At 53.9% G+C, this 26,929-nt stretch overlaps 9 protein-coding genes across 9 annotated transcripts; 4 read left to right on the top strand and 5 right to left on the bottom strand.

Annotated features, from left to right (window-relative positions):
• Positions 1-1,081: 1,081 nt before the first annotated feature.
• On the bottom strand, positions 1,082-1,726 carry K437DRAFT_125775 (uncharacterized protein). The gene is made up of 2 exons (XM_013387588.1): positions 1,351-1,726; positions 1,082-1,261 (listed from the first exon to the last, which is right to left on the bottom strand). Exons 1-2 carry the CDS (start codon positions 1,629-1,631, stop codon positions 1,207-1,209), a joined length of 336 nt encoding a protein of 111 aa, XP_013243042.1. The 5' UTR covers positions 1,632-1,726; the 3' UTR covers positions 1,082-1,206.
• A 1,671-nt stretch (positions 1,727-3,397) lies between these two features.
• On the top strand, positions 3,398-6,819 carry K437DRAFT_294648 (uncharacterized protein). Its single transcript, XM_013387587.1, has 4 exons — positions 3,398-4,032; positions 4,100-4,209; positions 4,272-6,445; positions 6,521-6,819. Exons 1-4 carry the CDS (start codon positions 3,754-3,756, stop codon positions 6,598-6,600), a joined length of 2,643 nt encoding a protein of 880 aa, XP_013243041.1. The 5' UTR covers positions 3,398-3,753; the 3' UTR covers positions 6,601-6,819.
• A 322-nt stretch (positions 6,820-7,141) lies between these two features.
• On the top strand, positions 7,142-9,318 carry K437DRAFT_274334 (AAA-domain-containing protein; the record flags this gene model as incomplete). The annotated part of the gene is made up of 10 exons (XM_013387586.1): positions 7,142-7,211; positions 7,309-7,482; positions 7,569-7,752; positions 7,826-7,930; positions 7,997-8,086; positions 8,151-8,296; positions 8,362-8,523; positions 8,587-8,711; positions 8,776-8,895; positions 8,980-9,318. 10 exons carry the CDS (start codon positions 7,142-7,144, stop codon positions 9,175-9,177), a joined length of 1,374 nt encoding a protein of 457 aa, XP_013243040.1. The 3' UTR covers positions 9,178-9,318.
• On the bottom strand, positions 9,199-12,120 carry K437DRAFT_274333 (uncharacterized protein). Its single transcript, XM_013387585.1, has 5 exons — positions 11,372-12,120; positions 11,123-11,293; positions 10,459-11,042; positions 10,084-10,385; positions 9,199-10,002 (listed from the first exon to the last, which is right to left on the bottom strand). The coding sequence occupies exons 1-5, from the start codon at positions 11,860-11,862 to the stop codon at positions 9,313-9,315; spliced, it is 2,238 nt and encodes a 745-aa protein (XP_013243039.1). The 5' UTR covers positions 11,863-12,120; the 3' UTR covers positions 9,199-9,312.
• Positions 12,121-12,481: 361 nt separating this feature from the next.
• K437DRAFT_256733 (P-loop containing nucleoside triphosphate hydrolase protein) lies at positions 12,482-16,261 on the top strand. The gene is made up of 4 exons (XM_013387584.1): positions 12,482-13,216; positions 13,293-15,753; positions 15,827-15,903; positions 15,968-16,261. Exons 1-4 carry the CDS (start codon positions 12,706-12,708, stop codon positions 16,174-16,176), a joined length of 3,258 nt encoding a protein of 1,085 aa, XP_013243038.1. The 5' UTR covers positions 12,482-12,705; the 3' UTR covers positions 16,177-16,261.
• On the bottom strand, positions 16,153-18,885 carry K437DRAFT_274331 (uncharacterized protein). Its single transcript, XM_013387583.1, has 2 exons — positions 17,693-18,885; positions 16,153-17,629 (listed from the first exon to the last, which is right to left on the bottom strand). The coding sequence occupies exons 1-2, from the start codon at positions 18,737-18,739 to the stop codon at positions 16,235-16,237; spliced, it is 2,442 nt and encodes an 813-aa protein (XP_013243037.1). The 5' UTR covers positions 18,740-18,885; the 3' UTR covers positions 16,153-16,234.
• A 235-nt stretch (positions 18,886-19,120) lies between these two features.
• Positions 19,121-20,086, bottom strand: K437DRAFT_256730 (uncharacterized protein). The gene is made up of 2 exons (XM_013387582.1): positions 19,962-20,086; positions 19,121-19,893 (listed from the first exon to the last, which is right to left on the bottom strand). The coding sequence occupies exons 1-2, from the start codon at positions 20,065-20,067 to the stop codon at positions 19,280-19,282; spliced, it is 720 nt and encodes a 239-aa protein (XP_013243036.1). The 5' UTR covers positions 20,068-20,086; the 3' UTR covers positions 19,121-19,279.
• A 224-nt stretch (positions 20,087-20,310) lies between these two features.
• Positions 20,311-20,792, bottom strand: K437DRAFT_268534 (uncharacterized protein; the record flags this gene model as incomplete). The annotated part of the gene is made up of 2 exons (XM_013387581.1): positions 20,311-20,488; positions 20,614-20,792. The coding sequence occupies 2 exons, from the start codon at positions 20,790-20,792 to the stop codon at positions 20,311-20,313; spliced, it is 357 nt and encodes a 118-aa protein (XP_013243035.1).
• Positions 20,793-21,676: 884 nt separating this feature from the next.
• Positions 21,677-23,081, top strand: K437DRAFT_263025 (putative LEU2-beta-isopropyl-malate dehydrogenase; the record flags this gene model as incomplete). The annotated part of the gene is made up of 4 exons (XM_013387580.1): positions 21,677-21,728; positions 21,824-21,906; positions 21,998-22,091; positions 22,168-23,081. The coding sequence occupies 4 exons, from the start codon at positions 21,677-21,679 to the stop codon at positions 23,079-23,081; spliced, it is 1,143 nt and encodes a 380-aa protein (XP_013243034.1).
• Positions 23,082-26,929: the final 3,848 nt, after the last annotated feature.

Here is a 26,929-nt window from a genome sequence, read left to right as displayed (position 1 = left end):
GTTCCGCGGCCCATGCTTACTGCGGAGTGCAGAGTGCATTGTACATATAGCTGCCATAGGCCGGTCACAGGCCACAGCACCCACTTATCCCCCATTCACCATTGAAGGAGTGCTCGCTTGCTAATATGCATTTATAAAATAGCTGCTCGCTGTTGCTCGGTGCTCTCCCTGCTGCCTTGCTTCAGTTTGGCTCATTTCTTCGAAGTTCCAGCTCTTTTTCGGCTCATATTTCGTCAAGCTGATCGCCAATCCCGGGACCCTCGAGTTTGCGCGCGTGTTGACCATCGCTCAGGAGGCGGGCTGGAACCTGCTGGAATGGGGGGGGTTGGGAAACGCTGGAGTCCGCAACAGCGCATGGCTCAAGCCTTCAAGAGGACTCACACGCGCTCACGCCTGGAAGGCTTTCTTTTTTAACCCCAATATATTATATAAAGACAGGCTCCATTCATATGCATGATAATTATACACGCAAATCACACATACGTGCTGGGATGGCCAGGGGCAGGGCAGCAAGGCATGGGTCACTGGTGAGGGTTTCGCAAGTCTCAGGTTGATGCAGGGCGTTGGACCGGCATCCGGTGATCGGGTCTCGCATAGTCGTCCCGAGTATTGAGATGAGAACTCAAGCTAAGATACTTGGAATGTGATGACGATCTGAATTTTTGGCAATTTAGATGTCCTGGAAGGCAAACCAACGATCAATTTCATTCAGTATGAGTGGGTTGACCTTTTTGGAAAAAGGCATCTGCCGTTAACCGGAAATGATCAGAAGCGATGTTCATCTTCCCTATTCGTTCCAGTGACCAAGAGGTTCTTCCAATTCAGGTTGAATATTGCAATGCTCAAAGCATTTTCATGAAGGAGTCAACTCCGCTCCAGTGCTCCAATGAACATGTTGTACGCAATGATGCCCATCCTTGCCTCGATCCTATTCAATCCGACAGAGTAAGGGAATAGTGGACAGAAGTGCCGAGTGGCGGAAGTGCGGCGACATGACTCAAGACCTTTGCTGTCGGAGTGGAAATAATCAAGGTGAGCCATGATAGTCCGTCATTGAGTCGAAAGGCATTAGTTAGATAAGGCCCAGTTTCCTGCGTCAACTCAATGATGCACTTCAATTCAAATGGATGACTCTGTAAAAGTAAATCATTAAAGTCAATGAGCCTCTGCCATGGCGTCAATGAGCATCCATGTCCTAAAGTAATGTTAATGTCGGGCTTTCGAACCCTGTGGAAAACTGGAACTTGACGGACACGCAGCTCTGGGATCAATGAATAGGATGGATGTTCAATAATGCTCGTGTCAGTGCGAGGTTGTCCGAGAAAGATCTTGAAAAAGCAATTAATTCACACGGGGGACACAAGGAGCAGATACGGAAGGGCTGTCGTAGAGTGCAAGGGCCACAGTGACAAAGTGCATCTTGTACAAGGATAAGGCACAGAAGTTGCAAGTAGTGGAAGTGAAGCCAAAAGTGCAAAGGTTGCTAGGGACACTCTGAGAAGCCGCCAAAAAGTCGAACCTAACGGGGGCTGGTGCCATTGCCAAGGTGACAGAAGGGCACCAGGCAAACCTATATGGTGAGTAAAGCAATTGCCCAATTTTAAAAGTTGTCTATTTGCACATGCATACATTAAAAGGAGGGTACGGTATCCCAAGTTTCCGTGTGTTCCAGCTTCCAATGTGTTCCAAGTTCTAGTATAGTTCCCTAGTTCCAGACTATTCCAGTCTTCGACGCTGTTCGGCGATCCATCTAGGGTCGTCGGCTTTTTGACTGTTTTAAAGCTCCGCCATCTTCTCAGCCGTCATCGCCATCGCGCTACTGGCAGTAGTTCGTGTCATCACCAGCCCGTCAGCTGTCACAGAATCGCACGGGCTTCACAATAGGAGCAAATGTTGGGGAGGTCTCGGGAGCGACGTACGCGTTCTAATTTCGAAATCCACGAGACCACGACACTGCCCTCTGTTGCCAGTGTCCCGACAGGTAACGCGATTGTACGAAGGCAACTTGTGTCAATTCACCACTAGATCTACCCACTTTTTGCCGAAAGATTTGACCATTCCTCGCGCACACTGCACGGTGCAAACAGCCAGACACAGCCCACACTCGCTCCACCAATCCAGCGCAAGGAAGCATACATTCACAATCGCACAACCTGCCGCGGCAGGTTGGGTATTACATATATACTCCTAAATTGCAATTATATACTATATGTGTACTCTGTCGCCAGACAGGCGAGAGCTGTTTTCGGACGAGGCGGAATACATGGTCTCGAACTTGCTGGAACAGTCGATCGCCAGACCGTCTTCCCAGAGGGAAAACGTGCACAACTCTTGCTTACTTATCGCCCCGGTTCCCAGTCTGCATGGATTGGCGGAGGCCTAGCACTATAACAGCGGAATATGGTCCGGCTGGGTTTATAAGGCTCGCACTGCCGCCCTAGGCCAGTGGCTGTGCTTATCAACCAGAATCTCTTTTGCTCCTATGATCACACTGCTTCTCGTCGCGACGGACGGAAATCTCACGCCAATGTATCACACGAACTCGCAGAAATCAGAACCAATGCTGGCCATTGGCTCTTGCCTCCTGACTCTCTCTCCACATCTCAAGCAAGTCACAGAAGTCACAACAACGCTGGTTCCCACAAGACTCGATGCGCAACAACGCGACCGTGCTACTGAGGACTGTCCGTTCGGCGCTGTGGAGTGTTGACATTGAACGATCAGGTCACCATAAATCAGGCCCTGTCGAGCACAAGTAGGCTTTTGTCTGCTGTCTGGATGAACATTCGGTGGCGACAGATGGTGACCCGTAAGCGTTGCCCAGACCTCCGTATGTATGGCGGGGCCAGGTAGTCCTGCGCAGGCAAGTCGAGAGGGTCGCATCGAGGTGGGCCATTTATCCGCTATCTTCGAAGACTCGGACCCTGCTGGGACTCGACAGTACCTGAAGCCCGGAATTCTGATCGATGGCTGGCATAATGACAGGACTCGAAAGACGGCAGTCGAAAGAACTTAACTCAACCAGTGTATTTATGTGCATATTATTATGCAAAGGTGCGTTGTTGCCTTGGCGCTGTTCGCATCGACGCCCGACGAGTGGCAGCGTTAAGATCGCATGGGGGGGGGCTACACAAGCACCAGTCCCCGGAGAGTGGTGAGACTGAACCAGGCGCCAGCCGACAGGACACGGGCGGAAACAGCCCTGACGTGGGGGCATTGATTCACGAAGGCTGCGCTTGATCGCAGAGGAGAACCTTTGCGGGTTGAGAGGTTGTAATTATCGTGACATGTGAGTCGTCTACGGCGCCAACTGCTAAAAGGCTGAGACTGCCGATGGAGAGGGTCTGTGCCGTGCCCTGCAGGTCACGCAGGGCTCGCAGGGCGGACCTGCAGGAGCCAGGACCTGCTGCGCTTGTGAGCCCTGTGACCAACTGACCGCTGAGGCGCCAAACGATGACATCGCCCATTGCCTCATGTCTAGTCTGCCAGTGGTCAGCTTGCAGCGTTCAGTCTTATGACATGGTCATCGGTGATGCCTCTTTAGTGTTTCCTTCTTGACGTCAACGGACAGGAGATAACACTCGCAGCTTGATCTTGGACCGAGGAGGACTTGATGCACGGTGGCATACAAGCAAGCCTGGCTGGATGAATGGCATTCCTCTGAGCAACGCTTTTCTTCAGCCTCCTATACCTGCGCCACTGCCGCTTCCGCTTCCGCAGGTGCAGCAAATCCAGCTGCAATAGGGGCCCGCAATGTCGGAGCCTTTTGGTCAGCTGCGGCCGGACGTTCCCCACTATGACAGCATGACCCCACCAGATGCTGTCAACGGGGCAGACCCCAGTAACATGCGAAGGGAATGGACAGAAGAAAAGGAGGGTCGAGAGCGCCTCGTGCGTGCTCTCGCTAACTTGACCGAGGTTCGGGATTTGTTAAGGAGGTTTAATTACTTCCGAAATGAAGAGCGCACGAAGCCAAGCCGTGGACGAAAGAGCGTGCTTAAACTTTCGTGCATTGTATGTCGAGAGCTCAAGGTGTGTTCGTGACGTTCTCCCAAAGTACGCTCAGTGTCTGACTCACGTTCCTTTAATCCCGCTTAAGGTCAAATGTCAGACCGATAAGGAAGGAGTGGGACCCTGCACTCGGTGTGTGGCGCGAGGCGACGATTGCGTGTTCGAGAAGCATCGCAGAACCCAGAAGCGAGATACTGAGTAAGTGCCAAGCATGCTCCGTCTCCATTGAATTTGTCTTTGACTCTGCAAGCCGCTTAAAGTCGAATCGAGGACATCGAACAGTCATTCGACGTGGTCTATAAGGCTTTCAGCGAGCTAGTCTCCAGCGCTTCGAGATGCTCCCTCGCCGACCTGGAACAGTCTGCAGTGGATGCCAAACCGCCCAAGCGGGCTTCCCATCTCGGAGAGGACGGCCACTCGAGCTGTTCCATGTCGCCCGTTGGAAACTCTCGGTTAGCGCCACCAGATAGAAGTGCAATCGAAGCTCCTTCGAGAACTGGCAGCCCTCCTCGACGGAAAAGGCGCGTCGATCCACCTTCTGTGCAGACTGGGAACTGGCCAGGAGATGACCTCACAAACAGCGAAGATGAGGCTGGCGTCACCGTGAACCCTCTAAAACTGCTCGCTGCAAGCGCTGTTGATCCTCATCAGCGTGGTGAACAACCGTTAGAGAGGGCATCATCGCCAGTGCAGACTTCTCTCCCGCCGCGATGGCGCTCGACACCACACAAGGTACTGGACGCCGGCGCGTACTGGCGCAAATCACACTTTCAACCGGTCCCCGACATTGGCAGTCAGGCTGTCAGCGTTATCGATGCTGGCATCATTTCCGAAGCGCAAGCGAGCAAGTACTTGCACATGTTTTTCGAGGGGCGCAACAAGCAGCTCCAGCTATTGGATCCTTACCTTCACACCATCCACTATCTGCGTCGGCACTCATCCATGCTACTTGGCGTCATCTGCTCGCTCGAAGCACGATTCACTGAAGGCGATGAGGACGTTGCTCTCGCTATGAGACGACACATACAAGAGAAATGCATGGCTCAAGTCATGCTTCCGCCGTCATTCAAGTCGCTGGAACTGGGCCAATCGTTCCTCATCTTAGTGGCGTATGGATCCACAACAGAGCTAGCTCAGCATGATCGCTCATGGACATTCTTATACTCTGCTATGTGTATGGCGACCGAGCTTGGCTGTCACGTGAAGCCACTTTCCAAATATACGACTGACACATCGGAGACGCACCTTCGAGGGCTTCGGAATCAAGAGCGATTCTGGTTGGCTGTCTGGATGGCAGAGCGCGTCCTGTGCGCACAAACGGGACGGCCCTCATTGATGCCCAAGCAGCCGTACGAGAACGAGTCGATGTCCAGCTGGCACAGGCAATTGTATGCCCTTCCAGAGGATGCTACCATGATTGCCAATATCGAGCTCGAGATAACAGTCACTCACCACCAGCAGCTGTACCAGAACCTGGTGGCCGACGCCCAACAAGACGTTGCAGTTCGACTGCAGTTCTATCGAGACGCTTTCTGCTCTGAACTGTCCAAATGGAAGACACACTACGCCACGAGGCCGACCCCAGAGCAGGTGCAGGCGCTATCCTCCGCGCGCATGCTGCTGTGCAGCTTGCCAATTCGCGACCGACGCAAGGAACATTCTCACTTTGGGCCGCTGCAGTGTCGCGAATTACGAAACGAGTGCAGGCTCGCGGCGATGGAGTTCATCGAGGCATGCGCTGCGCAGCCTGTGGGGCATCTCGTCTATGCGACAAACCAGTACATCATAGCATCTGTCCACGCCACTGTGATGCTGGTACAATTCGCTTCAAGGCCGCAGTCCCCTGCACTGCCAGACGCATATGCGGGTCAGCGTGCGATAGAAAAGGTGCGACTCTTCACCGAGAAGCTGCTCATGTCCAGCAAACAGCCCATTTCCCGATCGTGGCACTCGTTCGCTGCGACATACGTGCAGCTATTGCAGCGCGTGCTCAGCAGAACGAGTGACGTCACTGGTGCCAGCGCATTTCTGCCGAACGGAAAAGGCAGCGTTGTTTTGCCCAACCCCAATTTCAGTGGCCTGCGCCCACCGCTCCTCTCACGAACATCACCATCACTTCGAAATGATTCTAGATCTCCAATGCCTGGCTCGCTCGGATTTGGCTCAAATGCACCCTTGCCACGCCTTGGTCTGGCTGCAGACGGCCCCAATCGGTCAACATGGAGCGAGCCGGTCACGGGGTACATCCTTCCTGCACCTGCCAATCCAATAGGACAGCCTACGGATATCGGCTGGCCAAATACTGTGCCCACGACCAGCGCGATGGATTGGAGCGAGGCAGACCGTGCTGGGCCTCTCATGCTTGATAATTTGATGGATCAGTTGTTGAGTGCTTCAGGCGTCATTGCGCCAGATGGAGACAATGAGCAAATGCGTGAGTTCGTGCAGTGCCTGCTCATAAGGCTGCGTGGACCCTTTCTGATTGGCTCTTCTAAGGACACTTGTGCAGATCTCTACGTCGATCAGCTCATCTTTGGCAAAAGGCCAACAGGTGCACCGTCCTTTGGCGTAGGGCCGCCTCAGCAGTGAGGCGGCAGCCTTCGGGCGCTGCGCGAACTCGGACACGTTGCCTTCTTCCGTGCAAGGCGCTTCCGGTGCTCTTGCGCTGTCTGAGGCAAGAGCATCAAACTGTAGGCTACTATCTACATGTCTGTATTCTCTCAGCACTTTGGATGTACGACACACAGCGCCTGCGATGCTGCAAGCAGTGATGTCCTTTGTCCTGTGTAATGCCGACTTCCATTCGAGGGTTGCCTTCTATTTCCAGGGCTTTTTGTCGCGTCGCGCACCGCGCGTTTCTGTCGTGTTTTTCTTGTTGCTCTTATGTCTGCTTTTGTGTCTTGATTCTTGACGGTTGACTTTTGCTTCACTACACCTTGGTAGAGAACGTGAAGCGTTGAGTGCATTGGTGCTTTGATTCGGCCAAGGCGCAAGCGACAGAGCTGAAGCAAACAGACGCTTAATCATTCGACCCCGTTTGGACTTTCGAGCCGGCTCAATAGCCAGCCAAATGGAATATGAAGCGGAGATCAGTACAGCAAGCAGCTCGACCGCGGTGAACCTGGCTACAATGAATGGCCATGTTGCCTCACCGAACATGCTGAATGGCCACGCGGTACTGCAGTCAGACACCATTCACAGTGAGCTCGTTCTTCTGACGCCATCATTGTCGCGGCCGCTTCCCTAAAGGTGCCTCATATGCATGGGGCCTGACAACGCGTCTGCACTTCGTTACAGTTGAGGTCAAGCTCTACCCCGACTCTACGGCGCGATACGACACGATCCGTCGAGCCTTGCGCGCATATTTGGAGCACAATATTGAGGCGCTTGAATGTGACAGCGATCTTGAAGGCTGGGAGTCAGCGCAGATCCTCTCTGCCAACGTTGAGAGAATCATTGTGGCAGAGAGTGGTACGTAACAAGACAACATAAAGTCTCCCATTTGTTGGCATTTTGCTGAATCCACTTGTTTTCAACCTTCTGTACAACCCTTAAAGCGAGCGGGAGAAAGTATCTTCCAGTACAAGGGACAAGCGCAGAGATTCACGTGTACCAGACAGGCATATTTGACGCTGTGGAGGAATTCGCAGCTGGCGATGGGGACGAGGATGAAGGGGAACCAGTCATGGCAGCAACAGTGGCCGAACTTCCAAGCAAAGACTTGGACGGGCTATGGAAGAGGTTCGTTCGTGCGGATCGAACGCAAGCTGCGGCCGCGTTTCCGCTTCTGAAAGTGAATTTGTCTGCCTTGCAGCTTGATATATGCGGATGATGTCAAGCTCCGACTCCTCAATTACATCTACACCACAGTCCTCTTTTCTGACGCGAATGTCGACTTCAATGTGGTTTCCTGGAATCGGTAAGCGCTTTCGAAGCTATTGCGGCTCAAAGACGCCCTTTGACGGAGCTCTGTTTGATTCCACAGAGTATGCCTCTTACATGGGCCGCCAGGAACGGGAAAGACGAGTCTCTGCCGAGCATTGGCCCAGAAACTTTCCATCCGTCTGTCAGAGAGGTAAGCTGGCTCAATATCTCACGTCGGTCCCCTGCCCATTCTAACCAAGTTGTCCTGATCTCAGATACTGTCAAGGGCGTCTTGTGGAAATCAACTCCCACTCTCTGTTCTCCAAGTGGTTTTCAGAATCGGGAAAGCTGGTGCAACGCCTGTTCTCCATGGTGACGGATCTCGTTGAGGACGAGCAGAGCTTTGTCGTCATCCTCATCGGTACGTGCGTCATGTGGAAATTGATTCGCAGGAGCTGCACTGACAAAGGATCCAAATGATTACAGACGAAGTGGAGAGTCTGACGGCAGCAAGGACCTCTTCCATGTCGGGTACGGAGCCATCAGATGCGCTAAGAGTCGTAAATGCGCTGTTGACGCAGCTCGACAAGCTGAAGGCCCGCAAAAACGTGCTTGTCATGACTACTTCCAACATCTCTGAGGCTATCGGTAAGCTTCAATTCTGAAACATCTTGCATCGGCTGAGCAACTCTCACAGAATATCTTTCACAGACTCTGCATTCGTCGACCGGGCGGATATAAAGCAATACATCGGCCTACCGCCGCCGCAGGCTATTTACTGGATTTTGCGAAGTTGTCTGGACGAGCTCATGCGAGTGGGTCTAGCTGAGCGCATTGTAAGTCTGGCTAAAGTTCCAATGTTGCTCCAAGGCTCAACGACGTCACACTGTCTCTGTACAGCCTCTCCTCGACTGGTCGCGGGCGTGCATGGCAAAGCAGAACCTGGAGACGGCAGGTTCAGTGCTAGAATCGAGCCGCAAAGCTAGTATCAAGATGTGGGAGTTAGCGGAAGCATGCGAGGTACGTCATCCTCAAATCGAATCATATATCGTGTCACTGCCATATAGCTGACAACCTCCTCTATGGGTCATACAAACACTGTAGGGTCTCTCTGGAAGAACGCTTCGCAAATTGCCAGTTCTCGCTCACGCTCGTCACATCGGCATGAGCACCATCCCCATTGCGTGCGAAGAATGGGTGGATGCCATGAGGAAAGCTGCCGTTGACGCCCGACAGGATCTGGCGCAGGCCAAACTAGGCACCGGCAGCGGAGGTGGCACTTCGGTGAACATGAGCACCTGATCGAGCGACTGGAAAAAAAGGCACGGATTCAAATGAAGAAGCGTTCCCCTTGCCGGAACTTGCAATGCAGTACATAAGATGATGTATCATGGCTCGTCAGTCAGCTCTCCTGCATATCTCAGAAATAGCATGCCTTTAATCGCTTGGCGCTTCCCCTTCCTCGGAGCCATCGCCTTCCTTGGAGCCATCGGCAGGACTCTGCTGTCTAGATGCATGCGTAGTCTTGCTCGCCCAAAAATCTCTCCGATCCTGCGCGCTGACCTTGCTCTTGCTTGCTCTAGAAGTGGGAGTAGCGCGGGCCTCGCAGACGAGGGTCGGGAGACTCGTATCGTCATCATTCCCGCTCTCCGAATCGCTGTCAGCAATGTAATTTCCCTCGGCCGCCGATGCAGTTGGCGGCGATGATCGGTGAATGTGCTTTCGCTTTCGCGGAGGCTGTTGCGCGTACCTGCTATCTGAAGCATCGTCGTCGTCATCCCCGGCTGACCGCTGCGATAAGCCATGAATATCGAAAAAGTACCCTTGACTGTTTGCAAGCTCTTCTTCGTCCACAATATCCACAGACTTGCTCTTCTCTCTTCCCGAAGAACATCCTGTTCCGCTCTCTGCAGCCCGCTCATTGACTCCCATGAGTTCCGAGCTTATCTGCCCAGCTGTCGTTCCTCCGCCCGTAACGAGCTCGGTCCCGACCTGCACTTGCTTGCGCGCGTCTTCTTTCTCCTTCGATCTAATGGTCGATGAGGAGGGTCCTGGTAGCGGTCCGGTACCAGGTGGGTGTTGCTTAAGCCGACGTTGCATTGATCCCGATTGGAATAGGCGGAGCAGCTGAGATAAAAGGTGAAAGCGGGATCAGCGGCCTGCCCTGGTCTTTAGCTACCGCACCTGTTCTTGTGCGCGCTCGCTTACCTCTGCACGACTCCTCTGAACCGACCGCGAGGTGCCGAAAACATTCCCAAGAAGAGACCGAGGATCTTTTCGCAGAAGGCCACCGGAGTCGCCCCCTTTCGCGCTGCTGATCAATGCCTCCCGAGCCAGGTCGTCCTCATCGTATCGAGTGTGCGTGCTGCGCGGCATGAGGTTCTGCAAAGTCGGATCAATGCGCATGTCCATGGCGCGCTTGCAGCATGCGCTCGTGAGGATGTCGAACGTACTTGCGAAGAGCTGGCGCACCTCTAGGATGTTCCAAGATCCTTTGGATATATCATTGGCTTTGTAATATGGGCATTGTATGGATAAGCACTTGTTCTATTTCGTTCAAGACCCACACAAGATTCCACTTACTGCTGTCTAGCGGATCTTCGATGGATAGCAAGAAAGGCTTCCGCTCGTCTTTCCAGCCATTACGCGGCTTGGAAAAATAGCCTCCGTCTTCCCTGACCGTGATCGCCACATTGTCATACCCGAAATTCTTCCCGTAGAGCTCTAAGAATTCGAGCAGAAGCACGCCCAGATTCTCACAAGGATCAATCTCCTTTCTTTGCATCTTGGGATGAAGCTGCAGGAAGCTGATGGTCATCAAGATAACAGAAAAGCTGCCGAGCCCGCCACTGAAGACTTCAGCCATACCCCTTTGCGAGAGCAGACATTTGATGCACATCACCAGTGGCCGCACCGCAGGTTGGCGATCAAGCCACTCGTTGACGAATTTGGCAGCTGCAATTCCGTTTTGGCGATTGATCGAGATGTCGACTTTGAAGTTGCCTAAGCTAGGGAGGCAGGTGAACTTCACGATTGGCACCTTTGCTTGAATCACAGCGATCTGGCTCGCAATGTTGTTCTGTCGAAGCACGTTGGCCAGCGTGCGGAGACATTTTCTATCCGGTATTCGGGTCATTTCTTGCGACAGACACACCAGGTCGATGTCGCTGAGCAATGGTAACGGCGACCCAAACGGGTTAGCTTTGCAAGTTGCTTGGGTAGAACATATATCGACATAAGCACTCACCCCTGCGGCAAGTACAGCTGCGTCTCTTGACTGCCGAAACTGTGCACTTGCGCATCCTTAAATCTGTTGGTGACGGCTTGGCGGATCAATTCTATCGCCATCTTCCGTGTCGCATGCTCCTCCACTGTCGGTGCAATATACCTGTCGAAAGCGATGATCTCCCTGTGCAAGCTGTAGTGGAGGTGATATTAGTAAGTGTCAGATAACTTCGCTTCTCAGAAATCATTGATCCTGTGGCAAGAGACGTACGCAGCGGCTGCATTGTGGCAGGTGGCCCAGTCCACTTCTTCAGCCCACGGCGTGCCTCTGTCTGTCTGGGCCGTCTGGGCTTCCTCATCTCTTTTGCGTTTTTTCCCGCTCCCCGCTCTATTTGATTTCCCTCTTCCAACTCCATTCGCAGGAACACCCGGTGACGGCCTTGATCTCCCATTGGCGAAGTTTTCTGCCGCCGCACTGGCTGATGTGCCTTGGCGACGCCATCCCGCTCTTCTAGCTGAGTCGTTTGTTGCCACTTCTGCCGCTTCTTGCGAGTCGTCGCCATCGAAACTCCGCTCTTTCCCTTTTCCCTTTCCATTCTTCGCCGCATTCAGACTGTTCGGACCCAGTGCTGGCTCTGGTTCGAGCAAGTCGAAAGAGATGAAGTCTTGATCGCGAAACGCGGTCGCATCCCTTCCCAGAGCCACACCTCGCAGTGAGGTGGAAGAGTCTCTCGATGAGACTGACTTGGTCTTGCGCCCCATAGTTTTAAAGCAGCCAATTTCCTGATTGTAACGACGAGTTCAGGCTTCAGTTGCTGATGAACCTCGAACTATCGGCCAACCTGGCTGTCTCAGGCGGTTTCGAGTACCAGTAAGTCAATGGGAAAAAAGCGACGGGAACGCCAAGCCCTTGTGTGGACACTAGGCTGCAATGGCTCACAGTACGACGAGCAAAGTCAGCTCTGTACAGGCATGCCCACATACGCCTCGGAGTTGTAGATGGTGACTCCCTACATACACTCAATGTGAATCAAGGCACCTGTTGTTGCAACAAGGTGAGTGGGTCACAGAAATAAATTTCAGTTCTCCGTTCCGCACCATGTCGAGCGCACACACATTGGTGGTGAATAGGTCACGTCACAGGGTGGACTCAGCAATATCATCGATGCATCCCTTCTCTGACCCTGGAGGCTTGCTGACAGCTGTACCTCATGTCGGTCGCTACTGGATATCCACACAGCATCGTGGTGCTGCATAACTGACGCGCGATCCCGAACTTGCTCATCCTGGTTCATCCCCTGTCATAACTAAGGCGAGCAAGATCCCCGAGAAGGGTGGAGGACCAAACGCCATCTTTACCTGGGTTTCCCATGACAACGTGCAGCCATGTCAAGCTACTTTCGGCGCGAAAGGGACTGGCGAGATGGTCCCAGCGGTCGCGATGAACGCGATGAGCGCGATCGATTATCACGAGATACGAGAAGCGGAGGCAGAAGTGAGCTTTCTTCGGCTGCAAAAGAAGGCCGTCCTGACCGAACACATGGGCCTGACGCCTACGACTCTCGTCGCCGTCCTGCATCACCTTCGGCCTCCTCCAGGGACGTAATGGATCGTGATCAGAGTTGGAGGCACAGCGGCGGTGCTGGCTCCGGTAGCAGCAGGCACGGATACGCTCGATCCTCTGATTACGATCGATATGATCGAGATGCATACAGCCGAGACAGACATAGCGAGAAGAGGGCTCGCAGGGAAGGAAGGCTCGATGAGGATGACGACTGGAGGGGCAGCAAGCGGAGAAGATCGCGCAGTCCTGGGTCACCACCGTGTGTCACCCTTCCGAACGGTCGAGGCCCTTCATCGTTTCCCAGCGCCGGCGGGGATGGCAGCCATCGACATCCACTGCCGCCCAAGCCGCAAGCTTCCCACCCCGAAAGCCTGCACTTGAGTCATACCAGCTCTCCTACCCTTCCTGGTGGTAAGTCAGCTGAGACTGAAGATGAGAAAAAGAAGCGCGAGAAGCGGGAACGTATCGAAGCTTGGAAGAAGAAGCGAGAGGCAGAAAAGGCCGCAGAAGAGGCCAAACAGCGTGCACAGAAGGTCGCTAGTACCCTGACATGTGAGTGGCATTTGCAAGGTGATTTGGAGAAATAACCGGCATCTGAGAATATGCGTTCTTCTGCTTGTATGTACAGCATCCCTGCCTAACAAGCCCGGCGCGACGTTAATCAACGCCACCGCTCTCAAAGGCCTTGGTGCCAGGTCAGACTTTGCAAAAGGGAAGCTCAGCTCCACGACAAACTCTCTGGCCGACACTGCTGATCTGCCGGAGAAGAAAGAGATCAAGCGTTTTACGCTTCCTCCCATGGACCCCCTGCTAAAGCCAGCTGCAGGCGGCAAGGTCGGGCCAAACCTCGAGTCGGTAGATGACGAGGACGAGGACGAGGATGAGGGGATTCAGCCACTATCTATGGCGGGAAACATGGATACTGCGGAGGATGACGAGGTGGACCCATTGGATGCATTCATGGCTGGCGTCTCTAACGAAGTCAAAGAGGTTAACGAGGCTGACCAGAAACGCCTTGGTGTCGCTGCTGGCAGCTCGAAGGATCAGGGCAAAACAAAGCAGGACAGTACTGTCGTGGGTGAAGACGAGCTTTCCGCAGGGGAGGATGCAGGTGAAGGACAAGAGGGAGAAGATGAGCTGTCCAAGCTTTCCAAGATGGAGGATATCATCGCCGCTGCAGCCAAGTCTGTCAAGAAGCGCGGCCTACCGCAGACCGATCATTCGAGCGTAGACTACGAGCCGTACAGGAAAGCATTCTATCACCCTCCGGCAGAAATTCAAGAGATGACAAACGAGGATGCAGAGTCGCTGCGCCTGCAGCTCGACGCCATTGCCGTGCGCGGGAAAGACTGCCCGAAGCCGCTGACCAAGTGGAGTCACTGCGGACTACCGGCCAGCTGCCTGGAGATCATCAAGCGGCTCAATTATGAAAGACCAACACCGATTCAGGCGCAGGCGATTCCTGCCATCATGTCCGGTCGAGATGTGATCGGTGTCGCTAAGACCGGATCGGGCAAGACAATGGCATTCCTCCTTCCCATGTTCCGCCACATCAATGATCAGCGTCCCGTCGAAACAATGGAAGGGCCAGTGGGCTTGATCATGACTCCGACGCGTGAGCTGGCCATTCAAATCTATCGCGAGAGCAAGCCCTTCCTGCGCGGTCTCGGCCTCAGAGCTGTCTGCGTCTATGGCGGTGTGCCCATCTCCGAGCAGATTGCCGAGATGAAGAAGACGGCCGAGATTGTTGTCGCGACACCGGGGCGCATGATCGACCTGCTCACCGCCAACTCTGGCCGTGTGACCAACTTGCGACGTGTGACGTATCTGGTCCTCGACGAGGCGGATCGCATGTTTGACATGGGCTTCGAGCCGCAGGTCATGAACATTGTCAACAACATCCGGCCAGATCGGCAGACGGTCCTCTTTTCTGCTACATTCCCAAAGCAGATGGAAAGTCTGGCGCGCAAGGTGCTCAAGCACCGACCACTCGAGATTACAGTCGGCGGAAAGAGCGTTGTCGCACCCGAGATTGAGCAGATCGTCGAAGTGCGCGAGCAGGATACGAAGTTCCACCGTCTACTAGAGATCCTGGGACAGACGTATAACGACGATGAAGACGCTCGCACACTAATTTTCGTGGATAGACAAGAAGCTGCTGATGATCTTTTGAGGGAACTCATGCGTAAGGGATACCCAACCATGTCCATCCATGGCGGCAAGGACCAGGTCGACAGAGACTCGACAATCGCAGACTTCAAGGCCGGTGTCGTCCCCATCGTGACCGCCACGTCCATCGCTGCCCGCGGTCTTGACGTCAAGCAGCTCAAGCTCGTCATCAACTACGACGTACCCAACCATCTTGAGGACTATGTTCACCGAGCAGGGCGCACTGGGAGAGCAGGCAACAAAGGCACATGTGTCACCTTCATCACGCCTCAGCAAGAGCGATATGCAAAAGACATCGTCAGTGCTCTCATGGCGAGCAAAGTTGCAGTGCCCGAGGATCTGCAAGCACTGGCAAACAAGTTTGCCGAGAAAGTCAAGTCGGGCAAAGCCCAGGTTGCCGGCTCTGGCTTTGGCGGGAAGGGTCTCGAGCGCCTCGAAAATGACCGCGAAAAGGCACTGCGCGCTCAAAAGTCTGCGTTCGGCGAAGGAACTGGTGAAGACGAAAAGGACAAGGAAGACAAGGTTGGAAAAGATGGAAGTGCAGCAAACGCCGAGGGTAATGTCAGAGCGACAGCATCTTCCAAAGAAACCGCTGCTGCGAATGAAGAATTCGAGAAGCTCAACGAAATGACCATCGAGGTCAAGAAAGGCCCTGCGCCCGACTTTGTCCGCGATAACAAGGTCGCTGCCGCTTTGACCGAGTCGAGTATCTCTCACACTGCGACACAGCAAGCCAGCATGGAACGAGCGTTGGAAGCTGCCAAGACGAGCGGTGCAGACACAACCAAGCTTGCCCAAGCGCTCGCCAAAATCCAGGCCATGCATGCTGATAAGAAATCACAATTGCAAAAGGAGACGGAACGGCGCAGGGTGAAAGACCCTGATGCCACCGACTTTCACGCTATCATCCCAATTAATGAGTGAGTCGGAATGTGAGACGCTCCGTTTATGGCTATCTGTAACTGAAGAACACGGTACCTGATCCTTGCGCAGCTTCCCACAAAAGGCCAGGTGGCGCGCAACCAACAAGGAGACAATGTCTATGCTTATCGAGAGCAGCGGAGCTTCAAGTGAGTGTGGCTATTCTGTTGATCAAGCCGCGGAACTTCAGCTGACGATTGTTGGTTCCTTTAGTTACGAGCAAAGGTGCGTTTTATGAGAAGGGGAAAGAACCACAGCCTGGCGAGCCTCCCAAGTTGCAATTGCTTATCGAGAGCAACGATCCGGAGAGGATCGAGCGAGCTGTACGCGACATCAAGCTCATCCTACTCGAGGCTACGCAAGCCGCACTGGAAGCTGAGCAGAAAGGTCCATCGGGCCCTGGTCGTTACTCGGTGCTTTGATTTCGCACATACGTAGAATACAACGTGTTGGTGTAAATGCCAATAGGGTCCATTATCGTCATTGCAATTCGATCATGCTCAGGCCTTCTTCCACTGCATCTTCCTGCATCTCCTCATCCCTGTCTCTTCGGGTCCATGCAGGCCCAACGCCAAGTCCACGGGGGAGCACTCCTTGGCCGCCAGCACTGGTGCCTGGCGACAAGTAGAGAGAGTGATTCAAGCCCAAGCTCAGGCCGAGGGCACCGCTGCCGTATCCTGGTCCGGACCCGGCGCCGGACGTGGTGGCCATTTTTGGAGTTCCCCCACCAGAGAGCGTGGGCGCCATGGATGCAACCCCAGGTCCAAGTGAGGGCGAGGACGCTACTGGGGGCATCATTGTGGTCGGTGTGGATGGCCGTGCCTGAGTTGTGACTGACGAGCCAAGCGTGGATGCATTCGTAAGAGCTGGTGAAGATTGTCTCGAGCCGGGTCTCGAGCCGACCAGGGATACCCTGGATGCGTTGCGCGAATGGTGGCCAGCTTGGGTGTGGTTCGAGTGCGAGCCAGTGAAGTAACATCCAGCGGAGCCACTACCGCCAGTGACGGGGAAATGACTGTTGCTTGGAGACGTGATTGCATGCGGCACAGGCCCTCCAATTGAGCTGCCTTGAGAGATAGACAAGCTCAATTGATGCATAGGGCTGACAGCACGGCGCTTTTGCGCGCTCGCGGCGTAAGGCTCATAGCGATCGTCGTTCGCCTTGCGTTTTGGTATCCGTCCACCGTTGTTACCCCCAAAGTGCCAAGGTGCTGACAAGACAGCTGGAGGTAGCTCCTCTGGCACGACCGTGTCCATCATATCACTGCCTCCGTAAGAAGCCGGCCCAAAGGCCGGTGTCTTGGACCACATCAGAGATCGTTCAGCACTCGGGCTTGCACTCAGGCGAGAGTCCCTGTAAGCGAGGGCGGTTCCGGTCGATATTGAAGGATGTCGAGTCTCCCGAAAGTCAGTCCATTTAGAGTCATTGCGTCTATGCCCACGTAGCACCGGTGCCGCATTCGCGTCTGCATTGACACCCGCTGAGGACTCGACCTCCATCTCAGCTTCGTTCACTGGACCAAAGCTCGGCGCCGTCGAGGGCATATTTTCGTCGTCGCTGCTGAGCTCTCCAGAATCGACGCCGAAAGCGACGTCGTCCAGAAGATCAGGCTGGTCGTCTTGCTCTTCCCATGCCTTTTTCCCGCCTGCCTTGATTGGCCCTGTGCCCACGAATGGGGAGCGATGGCGTGATCTTGCGGATGGGGGAATGATAAAGCCGAGCACCCGACCGCCAGAAGAGAATGGATGGTCGTTCGACGAGCTGGCAAGGCGGCGTTCTCGTGAGAGACGAGCCTCGGAAGCAACCTCGCCTGCAAAGGGATGGCTCTCATCCTGGAGAGTTGCAGCAATGCGCAGCATGGATTTGTCCCGCGGCTGCAACGTGAGCAGAGCAGGTCAGTCTCGATGCACTGGATGAACCAATTCGTCAACACTCACAGTCATAGCACCACCCCTCCTTGCAATACCTCTGCGTAGTCCAAGGCTCCTGGCCCCGTAATGCCCACCAAAGGGAGGGGTGTTAGCAATTCCTTCTGATGATGAGCCGTTGTTGCCAGAGCCATCGCCGTCTTCCGTGCGATCTATGCTCTGGGGACTTCGCCTTCGTGGCGGCAGCAAGCCCAATGCCCCATTTGAGCTTTCGTTACAGGCCAAAGGAACCGCTTCACGCTCACGCTCCCCGCTTTTCCGCCTCAGGTCTGACATTGGACCTCCGACCGTGCCACTGTTCCATGGGTTGCTGGGCAGCCGTTTGCTCTTGGGACTTGGACTCGAGCGACTGGCGACTGCATACGGTGATATCCGGAAACCTGAATTGGATGTTGAGCGCGCTCGGTTGCGCGAGACGGACGATAGCGGCGCAAAATCAGATGCTTGATAGCGCGCTGTAGAAGCGTCTGTTGCTGGATACCGATCGATATCAGGTAATGGATTACCCAGATGTAATGGCGAGTCTAGCATTTTTGCTGACGGCTCCGGCGGGTCCTTTAGCATATCTGACGCTTCATAACCCTCTGACGGCGGCATGAGCTCAGGCGTCACATCTTGCCCCAGCGTGCTGCCTCTTCGAAAGCGACCCGCGCCTGGCGCTCCCCCTCTTCGAAGGAGAGGGTACTGGTGCGCTGCTGCCTCAACAGCTGCTGGTCCGGACAGGCCAGGCGCTCCAGACGGGGAGAGAGAGCGTCGTCGAAAAGCGTCCATGGAAGGTCTGCGTGTATCGAAGAAGGGTCCTGTCGAAGAGGATGAAAAAGCCTGACCATCACTGCTCAGGCTGACGTAGGGCCGGACACCACCGCTACGTATGGTCCGCCCATTAGAGGCTCCAGCGACATTTGAGACCTTGAGGTTGTCCCCACTAGTATCCGGCGTGGCAGCCGCACTCGCAACGTCTTGAGATGCTCTGTGACTCTTTATTTGTTCGTCTGATCCGTCGGCTGCCTCCGAGAGATATCCTGTGTGTTGTGCACTATCCTCTTCTACATCCATCGATGGGTGGCTTTTAGCCGCAAAGGGTAGTGCACCTCTGCGTGAATCGGGAATGTTACGTTAGGAATGAATCCGCGTCCAGACTCATTTCAATCACCCCGCCTCACCACAGATATCGGATGTTCTCAAGTCCAGTTTCAACAGTAGTACGTTGGCCATCTACAGAGTACATTGGACGGATACTATGAAAGTAGCGCCTACTAACCCGATGCACGAACGTGACCAGTCATCAGACGCCACAGTTGATGCTCCGGAATGTACGAGCGGAATACCCCAACATCGAAGCCTGCATGGTGGACTGGTAGCATGTATGACTTCTGCATTCGTGATGGCGGCTGGGTGAACATCGCAACACAAGTTCACTATAGCAAATTGCAGCGCTATACATTGAGAAAAGGTCCATGCACCAAGCATGTGTGATCACATCCTTAGCCCCAGCGACCAGCCGTGATCTACCTTCCCATGCTCGTGTACGTCAGCAGCAAGCCAACAGAGATGGGCCCATGAAATGTGTTACTGATGATGGCTCAAATGGCAGCATTAAATGCCTCGGACGAGACAGAATCTTCGGTATCGCCGATGATCCGGCCTGATCGGGTAATTAATGATGAGGAATCTGATGTCGCCGCGTGCAACGAGCGACAATTCGAGGTGAGCCGACGCTGTCGACCATGATAGCGTCGTGGGCACTGGCGCGTGCATGTGATTCGGTACGGTTGACGCGTAAAATTGTGGTACATTGGAAGCACTGCCCATTGGGTCTGAAGGAGCAGCTGCACGTCGATCTTCGACGCCAGGCGGCAGCGAAAAAGCTTCGTCGTCTCTTAACTCCGTCTCGCGCTCGCCTCTATGACCTTTAGGCGTTGTTTTGCTAACCCAGGTCCATAGCATGGTCATGGGATCGAAGGACAAGAGAACGCCGCCAGCCGCGAGCTTCGCCAAGAACATAAAAACGATGTACACGATCCCGTACCATGCTGTTTGCCTGACGAAGAGGTCTTTGACGAGGATCTCATTGGCGATGGATGCAAAGACGAATGGCACCAGTACAAGGATTTGGACGGAAGTAATGGGGCCGAATGCGCGCTTCAGATCAAGAATATGGAGCCATTGAAGCGGCGAATCCGCAAAGGCTTGGAAAAATTGATCGTAAACTTTGCGGTGGGGGAAGCAGAGCGTGATATTGGCTGCGGCTCCAAAGGTTAACTGCGAGAACACTCACTGTAGCACACTAAAGCGCCTGCGCAGCATAGGCCTATCAACACGCTGCTGGAGATAAAGTTCGCGATAACTGCGAATGCGAACATGACAAACACAAAGGTGATCATGACGAAGAGCGGAATCACCTTGACAACTGGGTGCTTCGCTCTTTGGTCGTGTATTTTTGTTCTTCCAACCAGAGGAGTCCGTACGAGAGAGCGGGTGAAAGGGTTACTTAGTAGCAGCCTCAGGAGCGCGGCGCCGACAATGAGACAAATGAATATGACGATAGGCCTTGTAGCTATCCACGGTGCGATGTGGGTTGGGCTATTCGCTCGAGCCTCTGGGCTTGCATTCCGCTGCTCTAGCATCTACACCACTGAGGCGATGACGAGGCTGACGATGTCATCGAGAAGGGCCGCACCAACTAGCACTGTTCCGATGCGAGTGTTGACCCAATCCAGCAGGGTGCCCGTGTCGCCCGTGCTCACTTCATCACTGAATTCTTGCAAGGCGCTCCTTTCATTGTTTCCACTGAGAAGATCGTTCCTAGAGATATAGAGCAACGAGCACCACCCATAGCAAAGGACTGGCGCGACGAATATCCATGGCTGGGTGTCCTAATCGCCATGCTGAGACCGGTGGGAAGGCCAATGCATGATACACCGACTAACAAGGAGACAGCGAATGCCTTTGACTGAGCGAGCATACCGCGCCGGGTTGATATGCCGCCACAAGCGGTGAGCAGTGTAAGTCCTAGGTCGCCCAAAGTCTGCATCGCGCTCTGCAGCTGAAGAGGTATGATGTCACCGAGTGGAGACCCGTAAACGGAGCCGATGACCAGATAGCTCATGATGCCGGCATCGTGAAGCTTGTGGATTACAGTGCGGATCGATGCAAAAAGCAGCAGGAAGGTGACTGCCAGGGTGGTCAAGATGTCCGGCTCCTCATAAGTCATCAAGCGCGCTTGTCTGATCCGCGCCCTCCATGTCGGTCGCCGTAGATCAGAGTAGCTGTCGCTCTTCGTCAGTGCCACTGCACATACAAACGACTCGTCATCGATGCCTAATGGGGAGGGGACATGTCACCGCTTGCTTCGGCTTCAGTGTTGCTGCCGTCTAACCCTCTTTGGCCTCTTGACCGTACCTGCGAGAGGGATTAGGTCTTCGATGAGAACAAATAGGGCATCGTCGTGACGGGGAAACGAAGAGCAAACAGGGATGATCCACGATGCAGTAGCCTTGCACAGGCTGTCATGCCTTGCAGGCTATTTGTTCGTATCGGCGCCGTGTGCTCTACCACGATCCTTGCGAGAGCTACGAAAAGTCCCTTTGTTCCAGAATTTGACTTGCATTTCGGACCATTTCCGAGAGTGCGCACAATACACACACCATCTCCAGTCGCCTTGAAATGCCATGCTCCTGCTGACCAAAGTGTGCGGACGGACCTCAGTGAATGGCAGTTGGAAGGAGCGATATGGAGACTGGAAGAGAGTTTGCATGCACAATCACATTCAAAACTCCTAGTTCCGCGCTTCCGACGACTCTTCCCGCCTGGCAGCCTCTTGGCATCCCACGATCTCCGTGTGCATCAGGGGTAGGGCGGTCACATACCACAAGCCGTTTGTCAGGTACGTCTCTCCTTTCTTCCAGATCAAGAGACTCAGATGATGTCTACATTCTATGCACACCATTTGAAGTAGCGTTCAGGGTGGACCAATAAGTCACGACCATAGTCATGTCCGGAAAGAAGTCCTACAATGTCGTTGTCCTTCCCGGCGATGGAATCGGTGAGCGCTGAAGGGATTGTCTCGCGCTGCATATCTCCGTGTCGAAAGGCATGATCACACTCACACTCAGACTCATCGCTTCCGTCATTTCACAGGTCCGGAGGTCGTCGAACAAGCTGTTCGAGTTCTCGAGTTAGTCTCCAGCAAATCAAAGGACTTTGAACTCAACCTCAAGAGCGTACGTGCACTTGCTTCGAATCTCGACGTGCGCAGCGTAGCGTGAATGCTGATCTCTTCCAACCTCTGGTCACTCTCGTTCAAGCGTTTAGTACAACTTCGGAGGCGTGGCCATTGATGCGGCTGGCAAGCCATTGCCCGATGACACTCGCAACGCATGCAAGGCTGCAGATGCCATTCTTTTGGGTGAGATGCTTCCTGCAGGCTAGTCACGATGACTTGCATCGGGGTTGACGCCTCTTGCTTTTACATTATGCCACAGGCGCTGTCGGTGGGCCCAAGTGGGGTGTCGGCAAGGTACGACCGGAGCAAGGGTTGCTAGACATCCGCAAGGAGCTTGACCTGTACGCCAACATCCGACCGGCCAGCTTTCCATCCGAGTCTCTTCTCGCGTACAGCCCATTGAAGGAGTCAATCGCGAAGGGGACCGACATCATCGTCGTCCGCGAGCTCGTGAAGGGCCTGTACTATGGCGACCGGAAGGAAGCAGATCTCGACACGCCCGGCGGCGATGGCGAGGCGACAGACATGATGGTGTACAATCGCGCGGACGTACAGCGCATCACGCGTCTCGCCGCTTACCTCGCGCTGCAACAGAGCCCACCTGCGAAACTGCACTCCGTCGACAAGGCCAACGTTCTCGCCACGTCGCGTCTCTGGCGGCGCGTGGTCACCGAGACGGTGCAGCATGAGTTCGGCGACAAGGGCCTCGAGCTGGACCACTCGCTTGTCGACAGCACGGCGATGTTGATGGTGTCGAACCCACGCAAGTTGAACGGCATCTTGCTCACGGAGAACATGTTTGGCGACATTCTCTCCGATGAGTCGTCGGTCATCCCTGGTTCGCTCGGCTTGCTCCCCTCCGCGAGTCTTTCAGGGCTTCCAGACGGAAAGAGCCGCTGCAACGGCCTGTACGAGCCTATTCATGGCTCTGCGCCGGATATCGCTGGCCAAGGTATCGCAAACCCGATCGGGACGATCCTTTCGGCAGCCCTACTTTTGCGTTGGTCGCTGGGACAGAAGGAGGCGGCCGAGAACATTGAATCAGCCGTGCGCAAAGTTCTGGACACTGAGCAGATGGGCGGTCTTGGCCTCAGGACCAAAGACCTCGGTGGGGAGGCTAGTACCAAGGAGGTCGGTGACAAGGTCTGCGCTGAGCTCGAGAAGCTTCTTTAGGTGTGCAAGATGTTACTGCAATCCTAACAAATTGAATCGTAGCCACAGGCGCAAGTGACGATCACTCCGGTAACTGACCTGTGGGGCGTACCATACACTTGCCTTGGCCCCCCTTGACAGGTATGCTTCCTTGAATTTGAAGAGATATACCGTCATGAGTACATATGGCCATGTCTCAATATGAATTCGTACAGCGCGTGAGCACGTCGACTGGCAGAAGTTCCCATAGGTGGTACTCGTAGATCTTGCAGCTATCTTTTGTCTTCCACTGCCTCATTTTATCCGGCGTGATCGCTCTAAGCATCAGCTCGTCTACAAGCCCTCCGGCCGTCGTCAGCGTTCTGGCGCCCGCTTCTCGTTCAGTCTGTGCGTGTTGCGCTGCTCATTTATGACAGCGTCCAGGTGCATCGTAGGTTGCCCTCCGGCTGCGACTTTGAATTGTGATACTTTCATATACTTGTCGATAACAGGACGTGACAGGTTCGCCTCTAACGACGCTAAGGCCATCAATGAAACCGACTTGCCCTGCTCGGACCGACGAGAGCGCAGGCGATGAGACCAAACACCGCCAGACGCGGCTGTGAGCTTACTAGAAGCGTACCGCGCGATATGAATCTCCTTCTGACCCCCATGCGTGCCTCTGAGGACCTGGAGGAAGAGGATGGTGAGAAGGAACTGGTGCCGATGAAGTGGAGAAGGAGCCTGAAACGCAGGAAGAGTAGGAGCGGCTCGGTGAAAGCGGTGGGCCGTTTCATGGCGTCCTTCTGTACTTCCACAGATCTTAGGCCCTCGCTACTGATGGCGCAGGCCCGTTGACTTCGATATACACATGGGCAACTCCTTACCCGAGCATGATCTGTCACTCTCGCCCGGTCAAGATCGCAGTTCCGGACACGTCGAGCACATCACGCAGGCTTAAAGCTTGTACCAAAGCAATCGCCAGCCACGGACCAGATCCTCTATATCCTTGGATCGAAACGTGTATGAAAGTATCACAATTCAAAGTCGCAGCCGGAGGGCTTGTAGACGGGCTGACGCTTCGAGCGATCGCTCTGGAGACAGTGAGGCGGGCCAAGGACAAGGCCGAGATGGAAGTCGAAGATCACGAGTAGGAGAAGTCTCAAGACCCAACGGATGCTTTGTACTCTTAGAACAGATACAAAGCAATTTCGAGGCTCAACCCTTGCGTGTGCGGATCTCACTCAAACCCAATTTAAATGCAGCAGAGGTGGCCACACGCAAAAGTCGCGCGACCGCGCCAGCTTCGAGCTTGGCCTGCACACACCACTTCGATTTTGTGGCCTTGCCCTAGTCGTGGTCATTCTTTCGATACCTCGCTGGCCTGCTGAACTGTTTTCGCTCACAAGATTGGAAAATTATTGTGTGGATGAAGAAAGTGCGTGGAGGCGACTTCATCACCCCAAGAGCGAACACTGTGCGGGAGCTTCCCGGCGCACACAGCATTTCATGGGAAACAGATGAGATTACACAATTCTTTCCAATCATCTGGTCCCAGCTCATATCCTCAACAAGAGATACCCACATGACAACACAGCGTATCATCCCTAGTATGATTCCCTGCCAGAATCTGGGCATGCAAAATCGCTCGACAAGTTTGCGATGTTGGACGATTCGCGTCGAACAGGCGAAAGTCTGCCTGGAGCACGAACGAGCGGGCGTCTTTTACGCGCACGTTACTCGGAGTATACAGCATTTCACGAGAAACAAACTAGATTGAACAACTCTCCAGAACAACCCGCGCGTACTGATACCATATTAGGCTATGCAATAGTTGAAATGGAGATGTAGCTCTCAAATGAATGAAAATAAGTCCAAAAATTGACCGTTGATCGCATCGACGGTTGAGGCGTTGGGCCCGCTCGGCCAGAGGCCGCGATATGATTTGCGAGACTTGAGAATCGACGGCCGACGCAACTTTGGCTCCCCGCTCGATCCTTTCTGGGCCTGGATAATGGGTGTGTATGTATGTAATGCGAATGCACCCCCAGCTCGAATTTGGGTTTGGAAGACTTGTGTTGTTCCTTATTAAGGGGAGCTGCTATGTGAAAAGAAACAAGGAAGCCTCCACGTCAACCTGTCACAGCATCGGGGATACATATAACTACATACTTGAAGAAGTGTACTACTTCACAGTCTTTCAAGAATTTCAAGCGTTTCATCAGGTTTCCACTTTGGACCAGGCAGGGCCAGGCTGCACTCTAACCGCTCATCCATCTCATGCCAGCTCAACTAGCACTCATCCAGGTGGCAGCGGCCCCAGACCCCAGCATTGTCATGGATTGCCGCCGTGGCGAGCACGCGTTGACGGTCTGCAGGAAGTTGAAGATCGAACATGGCGGGCGGACCACGAATTTCTGGATTGCGGGCGGTGCCACGTGTTCCTTATACGCACAGCCCGCAGTGCTACGCCGTGTCCGCCGTGTACTTTTTTTACTATTGATTATTGACTATTGACTAGACATTGATGTTGAATGCTTTCCCGGTCGGGCCTTGTCTCCCCAAAGTTCTCCCAATTTCCAAGTCCGAGCACCGTCTAAGCCAGTCGGTCCCAGAAAGTCTCAGCAGTCCCAGCCACTCAGAGTCTCCTTCGTCGGCTTTAGTCATTTCCTTGCCAATTGCCAAATCTCACAATTAAAATGCCAGCACAATATCGACATATGCACATGTGTTTTATGTACCTTTTTTACTTATGAATGTACAATTTAATCACACATGCATCCTGACTGGACCTCTAATTGCCGTAAATACACCTGCATACAGACATACACGCGACATTCCTGAGTCCACGCTTCCATGTATACTGCGAACGGACCGCGCAGTACGTATCTGCTGTGAATACTACATATCTATGCACGTATGTAAATTGTGTACTGACAATGCACTAGCCAACTCCGCTCGTGGCGTTTTGCTTGTTCTGGCAGCGCTGTTGCTGGTTGTCGCACTGCTGTTGGCCAGACAAGGACACATGGCAGTCTTGTGCCTATGGCAATGTGACGATGTGACATCAACAATCAACAACATCACTGCCGCATCAACGCATCATACATACTTTTTGCTTTGCTTTGGATGCTCATATATGTAGAATTATATGCATTTTTAGTGCCAAATGACAGAGCCTGCAGAGACTGACAAAGTTGTGTATTTGCGGCAGTGTCGCAGTCCACACAAGCTGGCAGGTGCAAGTTTGCATCCTCTGCCAGGAGCCAGTGCGGGCATTCGGTGAGGCTGCGTTCTCTCTCCCCTTCCCCCCCGCGGCATGCCAACAATTGTTGCAGACGAGATCCGCCCAAAGAAGGCAAGCGTGTTGTGTAAAGTATGTAGTAGCTGAGATTCGATTGGATTGGATGGATCAGCAGCCGCAGCCCGGCAGCCACAGAGCCGCGCAGGATCTTCTCATTCTCATCATCATCAACGCTGTAGCCTATAGGTAGTAATCGACTACATACCCACCCCACCCACAGCCCAGTAGCACATCGCGCCCACCACCTTCACCACCACCATCACCCACACCAGCAGCATTGCTATTGTGCTTACTATCCTCCACCTCTGTTGGGCTTGCTCCATCTTGGCCAAGCACTGGGCTGGATTGAACACGTTCGCACAGGAAAGCCAGCGAGGCGTTGCATCCCAGCCAGCCAGCTACACATACTGGGGGTGGATTTTCCACGTTCCTTCTTGCAAACGAGCGAGCCCCAGCTAGCCAACCAGGCAGCGTGCTCGCACATTCGCTCGCTGTCTGTCGACACGCAGCAAGGCTTCTACAAGCTCATTCAAGAAGGCGCACTATCTCCGATCCAACACCATCTCCCATTGATCCTTCTGTTTGG

The sequence above is a fragment of the Tilletiaria anomala genome (assembly GCF_000711695.1).
Source record: "Tilletiaria anomala UBC 951 chromosome Unknown K437scaffold_45, whole genome shotgun sequence".
NCBI classification, from domain to species: Eukaryota; Fungi; Basidiomycota; class Exobasidiomycetes; order Georgefischeriales; family Tilletiariaceae; genus Tilletiaria; species Tilletiaria anomala.
Note: the sequence above shows the minus strand (reverse complement) of the source record. Positions and strands in the feature narration are given on the sequence as shown.

Bases quoted from the DNA above. Each gene is read 5' to 3' on its own strand.
- K437DRAFT_256730 (XM_013387582.1), bottom strand. From the start codon at position 20,067: ATGATCACCTTTGTGTTTGTCATGTTCGCATTCGCAGTTATCGCGAAC. The intron at 19,894-19,961 runs GTGAGTGTTCTC...CCCACCGCAAAG, and splicing joins AGGCGCTTTAGTGTGCTACA to TTTACGATCAATTTTTCCAA.
- K437DRAFT_274333 (XM_013387585.1), bottom strand. From the start codon at position 11,862: ATGGGGCGCAAGACCAAGTCAGTCTCATCGAGAGACTCTTCCACCTCA. The intron at 11,043-11,122 runs GTGAGTGCTTAT...ACCATTGCTCAG, and splicing joins CAGCTGTACTTGCCGCAGGG to CGACATCGACCTGGTGTGTC. The intron at 10,003-10,083 runs GTAAGCGAGCGC...CTTTTATCTCAG, and splicing joins TTCAGAGGAGTCGTGCAGAG to CTGCTCCGCCTATTCCAATC.
- K437DRAFT_294648 (XM_013387587.1), top strand. From the start codon at position 3,754: ATGTCGGAGCCTTTTGGTCAGCTGCGGCCGGACGTTCCCCACTATGAC. The intron at 4,210-4,271 runs GTAAGTGCCAAG...AGCCGCTTAAAG, and splicing joins ACCCAGAAGCGAGATACTGA to TCGAATCGAGGACATCGAAC. The intron at 6,446-6,520 runs GTGAGTTCGTGC...ACACTTGTGCAG, and splicing joins TGGAGACAATGAGCAAATGC to ATCTCTACGTCGATCAGCTC.
- K437DRAFT_256733 (XM_013387584.1), top strand. From the start codon at position 12,706: ATGGATCGTGATCAGAGTTGGAGGCACAGCGGCGGTGCTGGCTCCGGT. The intron at 13,217-13,292 runs GTGAGTGGCATT...TTGTATGTACAG, and splicing joins GGTCGCTAGTACCCTGACAT to CATCCCTGCCTAACAAGCCC. The intron at 15,754-15,826 runs GTGAGTCGGAAT...ATCCTTGCGCAG, and splicing joins GCTATCATCCCAATTAATGA to CTTCCCACAAAAGGCCAGGT.
- K437DRAFT_125775 (XM_013387588.1), bottom strand. From the start codon at position 1,631: ATGTATGCATGTGCAAATAGACAACTTTTAAAATTGGGCAATTGCTTT. The intron at 1,262-1,350 runs GTGAATTAATTG...CATTGATCCCAG, and splicing joins CTGCTCCTTGTGTCCCCCGT to AGCTGCGTGTCCGTCAAGTT.
- K437DRAFT_274331 (XM_013387583.1), bottom strand. From the start codon at position 18,739: ATGGATGTAGAAGAGGATAGTGCACAACACACAGGATATCTCTCGGAG. The intron at 17,630-17,692 runs GTGAGTGTTGAC...CTCACGTTGCAG, and splicing joins GGAGGGGTGGTGCTATGACT to CCGCGGGACAAATCCATGCT.